Source organism: Chlorocebus sabaeus, chromosome 23 (genome assembly GCF_047675955.1).
Source record: "Chlorocebus sabaeus isolate Y175 chromosome 23, mChlSab1.0.hap1, whole genome shotgun sequence".
NCBI classification, from domain to species: domain Eukaryota; kingdom Metazoa; phylum Chordata; class Mammalia; order Primates; family Cercopithecidae; genus Chlorocebus; species Chlorocebus sabaeus.
In genome coordinates, this window is record NC_132926.1 from 31355415 (window position 1) to 31372996 (window position 17582).

At 37.9% G+C, this 17582-nt stretch overlaps 1 protein-coding gene across 3 annotated transcripts in view; it reads left to right on the forward strand.

Annotated features, from left to right (window-relative positions):
* DCTN4 (dynactin subunit 4) overlaps positions 1–17582 on the forward strand; it is a 45734-nt gene that overhangs the window by 7418 nt on the left and 20734 nt on the right. For all 3 annotated transcript variants that reach the window (XM_008015022.3, XM_038005911.2, XM_073010577.1), the window contains exons 4-8: positions 4602–4645; positions 13277–13384; positions 15280–15353; positions 15631–15743; positions 16063–16172. In XM_008015022.3, the coding sequence (XP_008013213.2) occupies positions 4602–4645; positions 13277–13384; positions 15280–15353; positions 15631–15743; positions 16063–16172 (449 nt within the window). The remainder of the gene's footprint in view (positions 1–4601; positions 4646–13276; positions 13385–15279; positions 15354–15630; positions 15744–16062; positions 16173–17582) is intronic.

Below are 17582 nucleotides of genomic sequence, written 5' to 3' on the forward strand. Positions count from 1 at the left end.
AAACATTTTAAACTTGTAAAAATTCTCATTTTGGGATTTTCATAAAAAGTATAGCTTATTGACTAATAAATGGGGAAGCTCATAACAAACTCATTATATGTCTTTTGACATAACTAAAACGAAGCAGACTGGCTAAAACCTTTCCATATATTCTTACACAATTTGGAAGTAATTATGGGTGAAGTTCTTTGGATTCAACTATGTTCTTAAAAAGTTAATCCTTGATTCTGTTGAATTTGCTCTTTGGTTTAGAATGCTTTGAGCTGTTGATGGTTTTTCTGACTTTGTACATTGAGTTGATAAAATACATACTCTTTTTGGCCGGGCGCGGTGGCTCAAGCCTGTAATCCCAGCACTTTGGGAGGCCGAGACGGGCGGATCATGAGGTCAGGAGATCGAGACCATCCTGGTTCACACGGTGAAACCCCGTCTCTACTAAAAAATACAAAAAACCAGCCGGGCGAGGTGGCGGGCGCCTGTAGTCCCAGCTACTCGGGAGGCTGAGGCCGGAGAATGGCGTGAACCCGGGAGGCGGAGCTTGCAGTGAGCTGAGATCCGGCCACTGCACTCCAGCCTGGGCGACAGAGCTACACTCCGCCTCAAAAAAAAAAAAAAAAAAAAAAATACATACTCTTTTCAAAAACAGAGAAAGTTAAATAAGTGTGTCTTAGTTCCTTAAAAAGCTCATTGATGGGTAGCTGTTTACCTGAAGTATGACTGAAACTAGAAAGATTCTGTAACATCTTTTAAAATTACCAGTAAGTGTTTATATGTATATGTTTTAGTGTCAGTATAGGAGATGTTAGAATTTATCAAAGAAAGTAAGTTAAATGTTAAAAAGCAACCTCAAAGTGGCATAATGTAGGCCTCAGTGAATTAAAGTATTGTTTTTTCATGTTTGTGTTTTGTGTCTTTTTATCAAGTAAAAGAAACAGCCCAGAAATCCAAGTAGATTTCTCAGTTTGTTACTCTGTTAGTGAATGTTTTATGCTTTTTGGATTATGAGTCATGAAGATTGGAGAATTTATATTTCAGAACTATAAACTTACGCTGGCTTCTAGAACTCCATCTCCTCTGGGGTATCTCAGCAGTGATAATTGAATACCAGGAGCTCTTAAAGAGTACAGATAATTTCATTTCCTCCATGATGTCATTGGTATCTTAGAAGCCCTGAAACCACTTAAGTTAGAACTATTTGTTTATTTATAAGTACTTTAATGTACAGAGAAAAACTTACAATGAGATTATTATGTCTCCCAAATTGCTATTTAGAATAAATTACCAGTTCAAAAGAAGCAATTAGATAAAATATTCAGACATTTAAAAATATTACAACTGAAACATTTCTTTCCCATAATTATTTTTGATGATTGCCTTAAGTGAGGCAACTTCTAAAATATTATACTAAAATGCTATTTCTGCCATTTCTTGCAAGAGGATACAGTGTCACCTTCAGCAAGGTAATTGAGTCCTTTTTGTTTTGAAAAAAGTGATTTTATATGAAATATGTATATTCATGTACTTATCACCCAATTTAAGAAATGAAACAGCCAAAACAGTTTAAGCCCTTCCCCCTACTTTATCTGTCTTCGTCTCTGCCCGCTAAAGATAATAATCACAATCCTGAGTTCAGTGTTTGTTAGAGTCCATGCATGTCTTTATACTTCTCCACATATGTATGTAGCCACAGACAAATAACATTTTTCGGTTTTAAGCAAATGGAAACATAATGTATATATCCTGCTACAACTTTATTCTATCAACATTATGTTTCTGATACACAGTTGACTGCTGTATGACTTACCACAGTTTACTTACTCCATCTTCTCTTGATGAACATTTAGGCTGTTTTCATTTTCTTTGCTTTTGAAAAAACAGAACTGCTGGAATCAATCTCGTATGTGTTTTCTAAGGCACAAGTACAAGGGCTTTTCTATATAACGAAGTAAAATTGCCAGTCATAAGTTGTGTACATCCTTAGCATTCCAAAATGGTTTAGCAGTCTTTGCTCCCAGTAGTAATATACAAGACTAAACTACCTGTTCCTCCAGTTCCTTGTCAGCTTCTAGTATTTTTGGACTCTAAAATTTTTCCAGACTGATGGTTGTGAAATGGTATCTCATTATACTTTTATTTTTCCCTGTATTTGGTTAGCTTTATCAAGATATAATTTATGTATAATAAAGCTTACCAATTTTAAGTGTGGAATTCTGTGATGTTTGACCAATGTGTAATCACATAGCCACCACCATAATCATGATATACAACATTTCTGTCCCGCTAGGGAATCCTCATGTCTCATTGCAGTCAGTTTCTTCCCCCGACCTCCTTGCCCCGATTAGACTGATACGCTTTCTATAACTAGAATTTTGCCTTTTCTAGGAGTGTATATAATTGGAGTCTTATATTACAGACTTTCCTGTCTGTCTTCTTTTATTTAGCATAATGCTATTGAGGTTCATCTGTGTTTCTTCTTTGTATTATTTCTTCTTACTGTTGAGTAGTATTCTGTTGTATGGACATACTATAGTTTGTTTATTCATTCTCCACTTGATGAACATTTGGATTGTTTTTGGGTTTTCGCTTATATGAATAAATGTGCTATGAACATTTGCCTATAAGTCTTTGTGTGAATATATGTTTTCATTTTTCTTAAGTGCCAAGGAGTGAAATTATTAGGTCATAGGGTCAGTGTATGTTTAATTTGTCTAGAAGCTGCCAAACTATTTTTTTTTTTTTTTTTTTTAAAGTAGAGATGGGGTTTCTCCATGTTACCCAGGCTGGTCTCCAACTCCTTGACTCTAGCAATTCTCCTGCCTCAGCCTTCCACAGTGCTGGGATTAAAAGCGTGAGCCACTGCACCCGGCCAATGCCATACTGTTTTCCAAAGTGACTGAACAATTTTGGATCCTCACCAGCAAATTAGGAGAGTTCCAATCCCTTGACTATGCTTGCCATATTGTCAGTCTTCCCCATTTTAGCCATTCTAGCACATGTACAGCAGTACTTCACTGTGGTTTTAATTGCATTTTCTCATTGTGTTTATTTACCAGCCATATATCTTTCGTGAAGTGTCTGTACAAATCTTTTCCCCACTTTTTAACTGGGTTTTGTTGTTGTTGGTTTGTTTTGCTTTGGGTTTTTTTTTTTTTTTTTTTTTTTTTCTTTTGAGACTTTGAGACGGAGTCTCACTTTGTCGCCCAGGCTGGAGTGCAGTGGCACGATCTTGGCTCACTGCAAGCTCCGCCTCCCGGGTTCATGCCATTTTCCTGCCTCAGCCTCCAAGTAGCTGGGACTACAGGCGCACACCACCATGCCCAGCTAATTTTTTGTAATTTTAGTAGAAACGGGGTTTCACCGTGTTAGCCAGGATGGTCTCAATCTCCTGACCTCGTGATCCGCCCGCCTCGGCCTCCCAAAGTGGTGTGATTACAGGCGTAAGCCACTACGCCCGGCCTGCTTTGGTTTTTTAAACTAAGTTATAAGAGTTCTGTATTCTGGATACACGTGCATTGTTGAATATATGTTTTGCAAATATTTACTCCCAGTCTGTGGCCTTTTCCTTTTCTCAGCAGTGTGTGCTGAAAAACTCAAGTTTCTAATTTCAGTGAAGTCTAATTTATCAATTTTTTTGTTGTATAGTTTGTGTTTTTTGTGTCCTATTAAAAAAACTTTAGCCTAACGTGGTGTCACTAAGATCTACCTATGTTTTCTTCTAAAAGTGCTGTAGTTTTAACACTTACATTTAAGTCTTACTCATCTCAAGGTAAATTTTGTAAATGTTGTGAAGTAAGGGTCCTTTTGGTTTTTGTTTTTTGAGGTTTTTGTTTAGTTTTGTTTTTGATATGTGGATATTCCATTGTTGCAGCACCATTTGTTAAAAGTATTCATTATAGTCTTACTTTCAGTACTTTCAGTTTTCTTGAATAATCTTTTCCTTTGTGATTTATGCTGTGTGCTGCTTACATAAGAAATTCTTCTCTAAGCCAAGGTCATAGAACGTAGAAAATGCACGGTGTTACAGATGAGAGCAAAGTCTCCAGAGTCAGACTGAGTTTGAATCAGCCAAAACGGTTTAAGCCCTTCCCCCTACTTTGTCTGTCTTCCTCTCTGCCTGCTAGAGATAATAATCACAATCCTGAATTCAGTGTTCATTAGCATCCATGCGTGTCTTTGTACTTCTCCACATATGTATGTAGCCATAGACAAATAACATTTTTTTACCAGTTACTCTCCGTGTGACTTTGAGCAAGTTATTTAACATCTCTGAGCCTCAGTTTCCTCATATATGAAATGAGATTAATAATAAGAGTCCGTACCTCAGAGGGTTGTTATGAGAATAAAAGGAAATGTAATACATTTCAAGTGCCTGGCACAGTGGCTGTGCATTAGTCATGATGGTGGTGGTGATTGTTATCACCATCATTAGATGTTTTTTAAAAATTTTGTTCTGACCATTATAGTCTATATAGTTATATAGACCATTCTGGTCTGTATAACTTATGTTTTAAGTTTCATTTTATGGCCTACAGAAGACTTGTTTTATGAAAATAAAATTATCACATTATGAAAGTCTTGTTTAATATTCTTTTATTTTGTAGCTAGTGGCGGTTGGCAGGAACCTGAAAATCCTCACACACAACGGGTAAGTAAAGGGTGATCAGAGAGAGGGGATGAAATCAGAAAAAAATGGAGTAAAAGACTGAAGATCTTGCATTTTATCAGTGGATATGACCTGTGTTTAGAAGTCCATACAGTGCTCCTCATTGTAAGACATTGAAATTACACTGTCACTTTTTTCCAGGTGACTTAAGATAATGGAGAATCCTAGGTGTAGCTTTAGTTCTGTATTTGAATTGTGCATCAGGAAAAGGAACCAAGTTTTTTATTTTTCTTCACACACCCACTAGTGAGTTAAGGTTCCATTTGTTCTCAGATACTCTTAGAAATGTCATAAACAGCCAGGTGTGGTGGCTCATGCCTGTAATCCCAATACTTTGGGAGGCTGAGGTAGGAGGATTGCTTGAGCCCAGGAGTTCAAGACCAGCCTGAGCAATATAGTGAAACCCCATCTCTACAAACAAATTAAAAATTTAGCTGAGCATGGTGGTGCATGCCTATAGTCCCAGCAACTCAGGAGGCTGAGGTGGGAGGATTGCTTGAGCCCAGGTTTTCAAGTCTGCACTGAGCTGTGATCATACCACCACACTCCCATCCTAGGCAGCAGAGCAAGGCCATGTCTCAAAAAAAGAGAAAGAATGCGGTAGAGACAAATGCAGTAGCTTATGCCTATAATCCCCATTACTCAGGAAGCTAAGGCAGGAGGATTGCTTGAGGCCAGGAATAAGTATTTATTTTTATACACATCAAAGCTATACATCTACACACAAGTATTTTAAAATATATGCAAAATATAATATATTTTTTCTCCGAGTAAGAAAGATATCTAAACTAGTAATAGTTGATGCCTGTGATGAGTAGAAAAGTCAACTTGGGCATAAGGGATAAAAGAGAAGCTTTGCTTTTTATTCTTTTCATTTGTATGGTGTTTGAACTTTTTTCTTTTTTTGTTTTTTTGAGACAAGATCTCACTCTGTCACCCAGGCTGGCATGCAATTGGATGATCACAGCTCACTGCAGCCTCAACCTCCCAGGCTCAAGCAATCCTCCCACTTCAGCCTTTAAAAAAAAATAGGTTTTTGAGGAACACATGGTGTTTGCTTACATGGATAAATTCTTCAGTGGTGATTTCTGAGATTTTGGCATACCTATCACCTCAGCAGGGCACACTGTACCTAATGTATCATATTTTATCCTCACCCCCCTCCCAGCTTTTCCCAAGTCCCCAGAGTCCATCGTATCATTCATGTGCCTTTGTGTCCTCATAGCTTAGCTCCCTCTTATGAGTGAGAATGTATGATGTTTGGTTTTCCATTCCTGAGTTACTTAGAATAATGGTCTCCAACTCCATCCAGGTTGCTGCAAATGCCATTATTTCATTACTTTTTATGGCTGAGTAGTATTCCATAGTGTATATATACCACATATTCTTTATTCACTCATTGATTGATGGGCATTTGGACTGGTTTCCTATTTTTGCAGTTGTGAATTGTGCTGCTATAAACGTGCGGGCTAGTGTGTGTTTCATGCAGTGACTTCTTTTCCTCTGAGTAGATACCCGTAGTAGGATTATTGGATCAAGTGGTAGATCTACTTTTAGTTCTTTAAGGACTCTCCATACTGTTTTCCATAGTGATGTAGTAGTGTACATTTTCACCAACAGTGTAAAAGTGTCCCCTTTTCACCAGATCCATGCCAGCATATATATATATATATATTTTTTTTTTTTTTTTTTTAATTAAGGCCATTCTTGCAGGAGTGGTTTAGATCTTCATTTCCTTGATCATTAGTGATGTTGACCTTTTCTTTATATGTTTGTTGGCCATTTGTATATTTTCCTTTGAGAAATATCTATGCATGTCCTCTGCCTACTTTTTGATGGGATTATTTGTTTTTTTCTTACTGATTTGTTTGAGTGTCTTGTAGATTTGGGATATTAGTCCTTTGTTGGATGCATAGTTTGCAAAGATTTTCTCCCACCCTATGGGTTGTCTTTTTACTCTGCTGATTATTTCGTTTGCTGTGCAGAAGCTTTTTAGTTTAAGTTCCATTTATTTTTGTTTTTGTTGCATTTGCTTTTGGGTTCTTAGTAATGGAGTTTTTGCCTAAGCCAATGTCTAGAAGGATTTTTCTCATGTTATCTTCTAGAATTTTTATGGTTTCAGGTCTTAGATTTAAGTCTTTGATACATCTTGAGTTGATTTTTGTGTAAGGTGAGAGATGAGGATCCAGTTTCATTCTTCTACATGTAGCTTGCCAATTATCCCAGCACCATTTGTTGAAGAGGATGTCCTTTCCCCACTTTATGTTTTTGTTTGCTTTGTCAAAGATCAGTTGTCTGTAAGTATTTAGTTTATTTCTGGGTTCTCTATTCTGTTTCATTGATCTTTGTACCTATTTTTATTCCAGTACCATGTTGCATTGGTGACTATAGTCTTATATATAGTTTGAAGTTGAGTAATGTGATGCCTCCAGAGTTTTTCTTTTTGCTTAATCTTGCTTTGGCTATTTAGGCTCTTTTTTGGTTCCATGTGAATTTTAGGATTGTTTTTACTAGTTCTATGAAGAAGGATGATGGTATTTTGGTGGGAATTGCATTGAATTTGCAGACTGCTTTGGCAGTATGGTCATTTTCACAGTATTAATTGTACCCATCCATGAGCATGGGATGTGTTTCCATTTGTTTGTGTTATCTATGGTTTATTTCAACAGTGTTTTGTAGTTTTTCTTGTAGAGGTCTTTTACCTCCTTGGCTAGGTATATTCCTAAGTGTTTTGTTTTTGTTTTTTGAGTGGGGTTTTTGCGGCTGTTGTAAAACAGGGTTGAGTTCTTGATTTGATTCTCAGCTTGGTCTCTGTTGGTGTATAGCAGTGCTACTGATATCTGTACATTGGTTTTATATCCTGAAACTTTGATGAATTCAATACTTTTTTTTCTTTTTTTGTGATGAAGTCTCGCTCTGTCAGCCAGACTGGAGTGCAAACTCCAGAGTGGTGCAAACTCGGCTCACTGCAACTTCTGCCTCTCAAGTTCCAGTGATTCTCCTACCTCAGCCTCCTGAGTAGCTGGGATTACAGGCGCCTGCTACCACGCATATTTTTAGTGCAGATGGGGTTTTACCATGTTGGCCAGGCTGGTCTCGAACTCCTGACCTCAAGTTATCTGCCCACCTTGGCCTCCCAAAATGTTGGGATTACAGGCATGAGCCACTGCACCCAACCTTTTATTGAATTCATTTATCAGATTTAGGAGCTTTTTGGATAAGTCTCTAGGGTTTTCTAGGCATATGAGCATATCATCGGCAAACAGCAACAGTTTGACTTCCTCTTTACTGATTTGGATGCCCTTTATTTCTTTCCTTGTCTGATTGCTCTGTCTAGGACTTCCAGTGCTGTGTTGAATAGAAGTGGTAAAAGTGGGCATCCTTGTCTTGTTCCAGTTCTCAGTGGGAATGTTTTCAACTTTTCCCTGTTCAGTATAATGTTGACTGTGTGTTTGTCATAGATGGCTTTTATTTAAGGTATATTCCTTCTATGCTGATTTTGCTGAAGGTTTTGCTCATAAAGGATGCTGGATTTTGTCAAATGCTTTTTCTGTGTCTATTGAGATGATCCTGCAATTTTTGTTTTTAATTCTGTTTACGTGGTGTATTACATTTATTGACTTGGGTATGTGAAACCATCCCTGTATCCCTGGTATTAAACCTACTTGATCATGGTGTATTATCTTTTTGATATGCTGTTGGATCCAGTTAACTAGTATTTTGTTAAGGATTTTTGCATCTATGTTCATCAGGGATATCTGTCTGTAGTTTTCTTGTTTTGTTATGTCCTTTCCTGGTTTTGGTACAAGGGTGATGCTGAATTCATAGAATGATTTAGGAAGGATTCCCTCTTTGTCTTTTGGAATAGTTTCAATAGGATTGGTACAAATTATTCTTTGAATGTCTGATCGAATTCACTTGTGAATCCATCTGGTCCTAGATGTTTTTTTGTTGGCAATTTTTTAAAATTAGCATTTCAATCTCACTGCTTGTTACTGGTCTGTTCAGAGTTCCTATTTCTTTCTGGGTTAATTTAGGAGGGCTATATATTTCCAGGAATTTATCCATCTCCTTTAGGTTTTCCAGTTTGTGTGCATAAAGGTGTTCATAGTAGCCCTGAATGATCTTTTCTATTTCTGTGGTATCAGTTGTAATGTCTCCCATTTCATTTCTAATTGAGCTTATTTGGATCTTCTCTCATCTTTTCTTGGTTAATCTCACTAACATTCTATCAATTTGGTTTATCTTTTCAAAGAACCAGCTTTTTGTTTCATTTTTCTTTTGTATTGTTTCTTTTGTTTCAATTTCATTTAGTTCTGCTCTCATCTTTGTTATTTCTTTTCTTCTGCTGGGTTTGGGTTTGGTTTGTTCTTGTTTCTCTAGTTCCTTGAGGTATCATCCTAGATTTTCTGTTTGTGCTCTTTTAGACTTTTTGATGTAGGTATTTAATGCTATGAACTTTCCTGTTAGCACTGCTTTTGCTGTATCCCAGAGCTTTTGATAGCTTGTGTCTCGCTATTATTCAGATCAGAGAGTTTTTAAATTTCCATCCTGATTTCATTGTTGACCCAGTGAGCATTCAGAAGATTATTTAATTTCCATGTATTTGCATCATTTCGAGGGTTCCTTTTGGAGATGATTTTCCATTTTATTCCACTGCTGTCTGAGAGAATACATGATATAATTTCAGTTTTCTTGAATGTATTGAAACGTGTTTTGTCGTACATTGTCGTATTTGTCGTGGCCTGTCGTATTTTCTATCTTAGAGAATATTCTATGTGCTAATGAATAGAATGTATCTTCTGCAGTTGTTGGATAGAATGATCTGTAAATACCTGTTAAGTCCGTTTGTTCTAGGGTATAGTGTAAGTCCATTGTTTCTTTGTTGACCATCTACCTTAATGACCTGTCGAGTGCTGTTGGTGGAGTGCTGAAGTCCCCCACTATTATTGTGTTGCTTTCTATCTCATTTCTTAGGTGTAGTAGTAATTGTTTTATAGATTTTGGAGCTCCAGTGTTAGGTGCATATATATTTAGATTGTGATTGTGTATATTTAGGATTGTGATACTAGTCCTGTTGGACTAGTCCTTTTATGATTATATAATGTTCCGCTTTGTCTTTTTTAACTGTTGTTGCTTTAAAGTCTGTTTTGTTTGACATAAGAATAGCTATCCCTGCTCACTTTTGGTGTCCATTTGCAAGGAATATCTTTTTTTTATCCCTTTACCTTAAATTTATATGAGTCCTTAGGTGTTAGGTGACTCTCTTGAAGACAGCAGATACTTGGTTGGTAAATTGTTCTCCATTCTGCTGTTCTATATTTTTTAAGTGGAGCCTTTAGGCCATTTACATTTAACATTAGTATTGAGTATTCTATTAATTGTGCTAGTTGTTGCCTGAATACTTAGTTTTTTTTTTCATTGTGTTACTGTTTTATAGGCCCTGTGAGACTTATGCTTTAAGGAGGTTCTATTTTGGTGTGTTGCAAGGTTTTGTTTCAAGATTTAGAACTCCTTTTTAGCAGCTCTTGTAGTGCTAGCTTGGTACTGGCAAATTCTCTCAGCATTTGTGCATCTGAAAAAGACTTTATCTTTCATTCATTTACGAAGCTTAGTTTCACTGGATACAGAACTCTTGGTTGATAATTGTTTTGTTTAAGGAGGCTAAAGATAGGACCCCAGTCCCTTCTAGCTTGTAGGGTTTCTCTAAGAAATCTGCTGTTAACCTGATAGGTTTTCCTTTATAGGTTACCTGATGCTTTTGCCTCATAGCTCTTAAGGTTCTTTCCTTTGTCTTGACTTTAGATAACCTGATGACTATGTGCCTAGGTGATGATCTTTTTGTGATGAATTCCTTGGGGGTTCTTTGAGTTTCTTGTATTTGGATGTCTAGATCTCTAACAAGGCCAGGGAAGTTTTCCTCTGTTCTTTCCTTAAGTAAGTTTTCCAAACCTTTAGATTTCTCTTCTTCCTCAGGAACACCAATTCTTAGTTTTGGTAGCTTAATCCCAGACTTCTTAGAGGCTTTATTTATTATTATTATTATTCTTTTTTCTTTGTCAGATTTGGTTAATTCAAAAGCCTTGTCTAAGTGTGTCTTTCATTTCTAAAATTGTGATTGTTTATTATTTATGCTGTCTGTTTCTCTGGAGATTTTTTCGTCCATAACCTGTATTTTTTTTTTTTATTTCCTTAAGTTGGTTTTCACCTTTCTCTGGTGCCCTTTTGAGTAGCTTTTTGAGTAGCTTAATAGTTGGCCTTCTAAATTCTTTTTCTGACAATTGAGAGATTTCTTCTTGGTTTGGATCCATTGCTGGTGAGCTAGTGTAATCTTTTTGGGTTGTTAAAGAACCTTGTTTTGTCATATTACCAGAATTGTTTTTCTGGTTCCTTCTCATTTGGGTAGACCATGTCAGAGGAAAGATCTGAGGCTTGAGGGCTACTGTTCAGATTCTTTTGTCCCGTGGCATGGGTCCTTGATGTGGTGCTCTCCCCCTTCCCCTAGGAATGTGGTTTCCTGAGAACTGGACTGCAATTATTGTTACTGCTGCTCTGGGTCTAGCCACCCAGCAGAGCCACCAGTCTCCGAGCTGGTACTAGGGAGTGTCTGCCAAGAATCCTGTGATGCAGTGCATCTTCAGGTCTCTCCATTGTGGATACCAGCACCTGCTCTGGTGGAGGTAGCAGGGGAGTGAAGTGGACTCTGTGAGGGTCCTTGGTTGTAGTTAGGTTTCGTGTGCTAGTTTTCTTTAATGCTGGTTGTGCTAGCAGTGAATTATCACGTGGACAGACTCAGGACCTGTGGTTAGCCAGGATGTTGCAGGTGGTGGAATTAGCTGCTATTTTCTCCTTTTGAGGGCAGGGTTGTTGTGATGGCTTGAGTTGGTTGGCCTTCAGCCAGGAGGTGGCGCTTTCAAGAAAGTGTCAGCTGCAGTAGTGTGGTGGGGATACAAGCTTGCCCTAAGGTTGCCTGGATAAGTATTTCGGTTTCTCAGGTGATTGGTGGGGCGGTAAGACTCCCAAGAGTTTACAGTCTTTTGTCTTGGGCTACCAGGGCAAGTAGAGAAAGACCATCAGATGGGGGCATGTCTGAGCTCAGACTCTACTTGGGCAGGGTTTGCTGTGGCTGCCGTGGAGGATAGTTGTGTGGTTCTCAGGCCAATGAAGTTATGTTCCCAGGGGTGTTATGGCTGCCTCTGCTGTGTCATATAGGTGGCCAGGGAAGTAGGAGAAAGCCAGCAGTGACAGGCCTCACCCAGCTCCCATGCAGCCAGCAAGGCCAATCTCACTCCCACCATGCCCCACCAACAGCATGGAGTTTGCAGGGCCAAGATCTTGCCTTCACAAGCCTACCTACTGAGAAAGCAAGCCATCCTTTTGGACCCCACGCCTTCTCAACTGCTGTGGCTTATGTGCTCATATCTGTGCTTCCCCTTCGCACCCTCCCCATCTTGATTCTGCCCAGGAAAATTTGCTCTCGGTCAAAATTATTACAAAGTTCACCTGGAAATTTCTGTCTCCATGTGGTCCTTCCTCAATTCCACTGGCAGCTCTCCCCTAGGACCCCTGTAAGATTAAAGTCAGAAATGGCTTCCCTGGGCTTCCCTGGGAACCGTGAGTGCCTACAGGCCTCTTCCTGCTGTTGCTTCTTCTACTTTTATATTTCACTCGGCTTTCTAAATTTGTTTCAGCACTAGGTAAGGTTAAATTTTTCTCCTATGATCTGAATTTGTAGGTTCTCCAGTGAGGATGTATGTTTGAAGGTGGATTTTCCCCCTCTCACACTTTGGGCCCTCACAGTTTTTCTGCTGTCTCATGGATTTTGCAGCAGCAAGCCACTTCTTTCAAAGGGTCTGTGAATTCTTTCAGTTTTCCTAGTATGTTCCTGCAGTAGTTCTTGGAGTAAAAGTTCACAGTGTGAGTCTCCACAAGTTGTTCTGTCTGTCTGAGGGGAAGCTGCAAGTTAGTTCTGCCTCCTACCTGCCATTTCTTTTTCGCCACCTCATCCTCTTGAGTAGCTGGGACTGTAGGCATATGCCACCATGTCCAGCTAATTTTTGCATTTTTTTATAGAGACAAGGTCTCACTCTATTGTCCAGGCTGGTTTTGAACTCCTGGCCCCAAATGATCTACCCACCTCAACCTCCCAAAGAGCTGGAGTTATAGGCGTGAGCCACCATGCCCAGCCTTGTTTGAACTTTTTATGATTAATATATATTGCTTTTATAATTAAAATGTATTTTAAAAATTTTTAAGTGTGATGGAGTTGGGGAATAAAATACAGTATAAAATGTCATGTTTTTAGAAATAAATGTCCTGTGGCCATGCAGAAAAAAAATCAGAGCAGTCGTGAGGGGAAATAAGTAATGAAATAAGAGAGCAAGAAATTTCCGAGCCTTTTCATTGCCCATTTCATCCTGTCCTTGAACTTCAGTTTTCCATTTCACTTTGGAAAACAAATCACATAACAAAAATTCTCTTTGAAGAAAAAGGGCAAACTTGCCCATCTTAATTTGTCTTCTGTATTCATTATGTGTCTAATCAGTGTAGTTGATTAATTTGGTATGTTTTCTGTTAGCTTTTTTGTGTACTGAGTCTGTGATTTTTTTACAGATGAACAAATTGATTGAATATTACCAGCAGCTTGCTCAGAAAGAGAAGGTTGAGCGAGATCGCAAGAAACTGGCACGACGTAGAAACTATATGCCTCTGGCTTTTTCGGTGAGAATTTGGTACTAAAATGATTTGCAAGACCTGTAGGGCCTAAGAACAGTGATCATTTCAGAAAATGGCCGTTGTCCTAGATTCCTGAATGGTGGGTAGCAGAGAGGGAGATTCTTCAAATTATAGACGTTTAAGTCTGATAATTAGGTTTTTGCTATATCGATAGTTCTGTTTGAGTTATTTGTGTTTTAAGGACATTTGTGTTTCTTTCTCCGTCACTCCCCTTTATCTTCTGATTATTTCCCCAGAAAGACTATTAATTTTGTAGGCACTGCAGAGCTCTACATACAGCTTTTTTATTACAGAAAGTCTGAGAAAAAGGAGGTGGGCAAATGGTAGATTTTAGTCGTATTACTCCCGTAGCCTACCTTTGACATCCTGGCAGTAGTGGTTTCTCAGCTTTAGTTATAATAACTTGTTTAACATCCTCACCTGTTTCTCCAAGATGAAAAACACTGACTTTTTAGCATAGTGCACTTGTGTGGGTAAATAGTAACATATGCAAGTAGAATTTTTGGTAAGAATTATTTATGAGAGTCATTCTCTACCAGTTTATGTACTGCTAGTAAGAAGAAAGAAATTAGGATTTGGAGTTTTTGTTATTTTCCCCTGAGTTTTATTTGCTCTCATAGTACAGTTTGTTTTCTGTGTGCTTGCTTGGGGCCTAGCAGATTGACATTCAATAAATAACATTTATTGAATGGCAATGATGTGTCAAGCTCTGTGCTAAACACTTTACATGTATTACTTTATTTAATCCTCAGAAAAATCCTGTGGAGTATCATATCCCCATTTTACACTTGAGGAAATGAGACCTAGTTAAGCAACTTGTCATACTGCATCCACATGAAAATTAGTTAAGTCATTGAAACCCTAAGGGTTGGTAAAGTCCATATAAAATTATCTAGATTGAGCCAGGTGCAGTGGCTCACGCCTGTAATACCAGCACCTTGGGAGGCTGAGGTAGGAGGATCACTTGAGGTCAGGATTTCAAGACCAGTCTGGCCAACATGATGAAACCCTGTCTCTACTAAAAATACAAAAAATTAGCTGGGCATGGTGGTGCATGCCTGTAATCCCAGCTACTTGGGAGGCTGAGGCATGAGAATCGCTTGAACCAGGAGGCAGAGGTTGCAGTGAGCCAAGATAGTGCCACTGCACTCCTGCCTGGGTGACAGAGTGAGACTCGGTCTCAAAAAAAAATCTAGATTAGAATTTAAAAACGTTAACACTTGCAAAGCACCCTCATTTGCAAAAAGAAGTGAATTTTTCTGAATAGTCCAGTGGTACAGTCCTCATATGCACCAATGTATGTTATATTTAGAGGTAGAATTTTAATTAAATGAATTATTTTTCCAATTTTCCCATATAACCTGCCTGCTATATGCGTTTGCTTCTATCTTATGCTGCATTTTTTGTCTCTGTTGCAACCTGCTGCTATTTTGGGGCTCTACAGCAACATACTATTCATGTAGTGGTAAGTTCTACTTTATGATTCTTGCTGACCCTGAAGAAGTTAGCAGATGACCACTGGTGTTCCAGGAAGACGTCTGTTGTGTATCTTAGACACACCACATAGCTCTTGCCTAGGCCGTAGCTTAGATATTTTTAGATTGCTAATAGAAGCTCACATTTGGTTCATTTCTACTGTATTAATGTAGTTTCAATCTCCATGTTTAGTGCTGTTACTATTTTAAGAATAGAATCATGATGTGGGGCTACAGATTGCTTTCTTTAAAAGAAGCCTTTAAATTAGCTTTTTTTTTTTTTTTTTTTTTTTTTCTGGCTTATTTCCCTGAGCTTCTCATGCTATCCTACCCAAAATTCTTTCTTTTGATAAATAGGGTGTGTAACTATGGGCTTTCTAATAGGAATTTCTGAACTTTGTTTAGGATAAATATGGTCTTGGAACCAGGCTTCAGCGACCACGAGCTGGTGCATCCATCAGTACCCTTGCTGGACTTTCGTAAGTTTAGACATGAAATGACTTTGAGGAGAACAGCAGGTATCAAAATAAATAGCAAAGAAATGAGATTAAACACACACACACACACACACACACAGTTGCCAATGGAAAAGAAGATTCTCGTACTTAGAAAAGACCTACGCTGAACAGATATTCTATGACACAGGAATACTTCCATTCAATTATTGATATCATAGACTGAGGATAATCAGGCGGATCCTTGAGAAATTAACTGTTTTTTTGGTCTTATTTTGTTTTGTTTTGTTTTATCTTTTAGCCTTAAAGAAGGAGAGGACCAGAAAGAGATAAAGATTGAGCCAGCTCAGGCTGTGGATGAAGTGGAACCTCTACCTGAAGACTATTATACAAGACCAGTAAATTTAACAGAGGGTAATTTTCTATGTTTTTCTACTTTGTTTCTAGTCTCCATCTAATTCTGTTTTTGTTATTTATATATCTAGTGATTTGAGATTTTTAATGGAATAGTTGTTGGTAGTAAAGTGATATGTATGTAGAAACTAAAACAGCTGTAATAGAAGTAATTGTTTGAAATCTAAAATGCCTGTCAAATTTCTATATTTTCATTTTTTATGAACAACACTTCATACTTTCATTACATAAAAGTAATGCTTTGTGTAATTACTACTACATAAAAGTCTGATTTTGAAAGTCACTGTAAACTAAGCCTGTTTTCTGCCTTTCTTTCTAGTAACCACCCTTCAGCAGCGTCTGTTACAGCCTGACTTCCAGCCAGTCTGTGCTTCACAGCTATATCCTCGCCACAAACATCTTCTGATCAAACGGTCCCTGCGCTGTCGTGTAAGTATTCCATTCTGTAGAATGGCCATTTGTACAAGAGGAAAGCAAAAACAAATGTGGTTTGTGTCTGACCAATGTCAAAACCTTTGGAATGTAGTAAATACAGAAAATACTTGTAGAGAACATACTAATTGCCCAGGCACTATTTTAAATGCTTTCAATGTAAACAACTCTTACAACTCTGTGAGGTAGGTACTACTGTTAAACCTGTTTTACAGATGTAGAAATGAAATATCTGAAGGTTAGGTACATAGGGTTAACCCCTAAAAGAATAGTGAAAGAGTGTGTAACTTTTAGGCTAGTGTTCAGGCTCAGGGAGGACCAATAAAAAAATAATCAATTTAAAAGAAAGCAAGAAAAAAGAAAAATCAGCAAAATCCAGGCTCTGGTAATCTACAGAACAAATGACAGTTTCTTCAATAAATAAATTGTAAAAACAAGATGGAAAGGAAACCTTTTAGATGAGTACTATCCAACAGAACTTTCTCTGGTAATGAAAGTATTGTGTGTCTGTACAGTCCCGCGTGATAGCCACTAGGCACGTGTGGCTATTGAGCACATGAAATGTGATAGTGCAGCTGAGGTACTGAGTCAGTCTTTAATTTCATTTAAATAACCACATGTCACTGGTGGCTAATGTTATGTAATCATTCTCTAGATTAGAAGACACTTAAAAGTTTACCAGCCAAACACAATATGTAGATTTTATGTAGATTCAGATTCAAACAAAACAGAAAGAAAGGGCCCAGGGGAGGAGGGAAGAAGGGAAAGAGGAAAGAAGGAAAGAAAAATTTGTGAAATCTTTGAGAAAATGTAAACACTGGTAGGATTTTTGATGCTGTTTAAAGAACTATTGGGCAGGGCACAGTGACACGCACTTGTAGTCCCAGCTACTCTGGAAGCTGAGACGGGAGAATCCCTTGAGCCTGAGGAGTTTGAGACTGTAGTGTGTGATGATCATGCCTGTGAGTAGCCACTGTACTCCAGCCTGGGCAACACAGTAAGACCCTGACTCTTTAAAAAAAATATATATATATTTTTTCTTTTCAGGAATAATGATAGTACTATTTTTTGTTGTTTTGTTTTTTGTTTTGTTTTTTAATGTCTTTTGGAGAATACAGAAATATTTATGGAGGAAATGACATGATCTCTGATATTTGTTGCAAAATAATGAGGGATGAGGAGTGGGTAAGAGTATAAATGAAACAAGATTGGCCATTGTTGCTAGTTTTTCATAACAAGTTGCTGATTCTTTTTGTTTGTTTAACCTGGGAGCATAGATTCAAGTCCTGCATATATATTCCCACGTTGATAATTGTTGAAGTTGGGTGATGGGTACCTAGAGATTTGTAATACCATTCTATATTTTTGTACATGTTAGAAAATTTTTGTAATGAAAACCCTTTATGA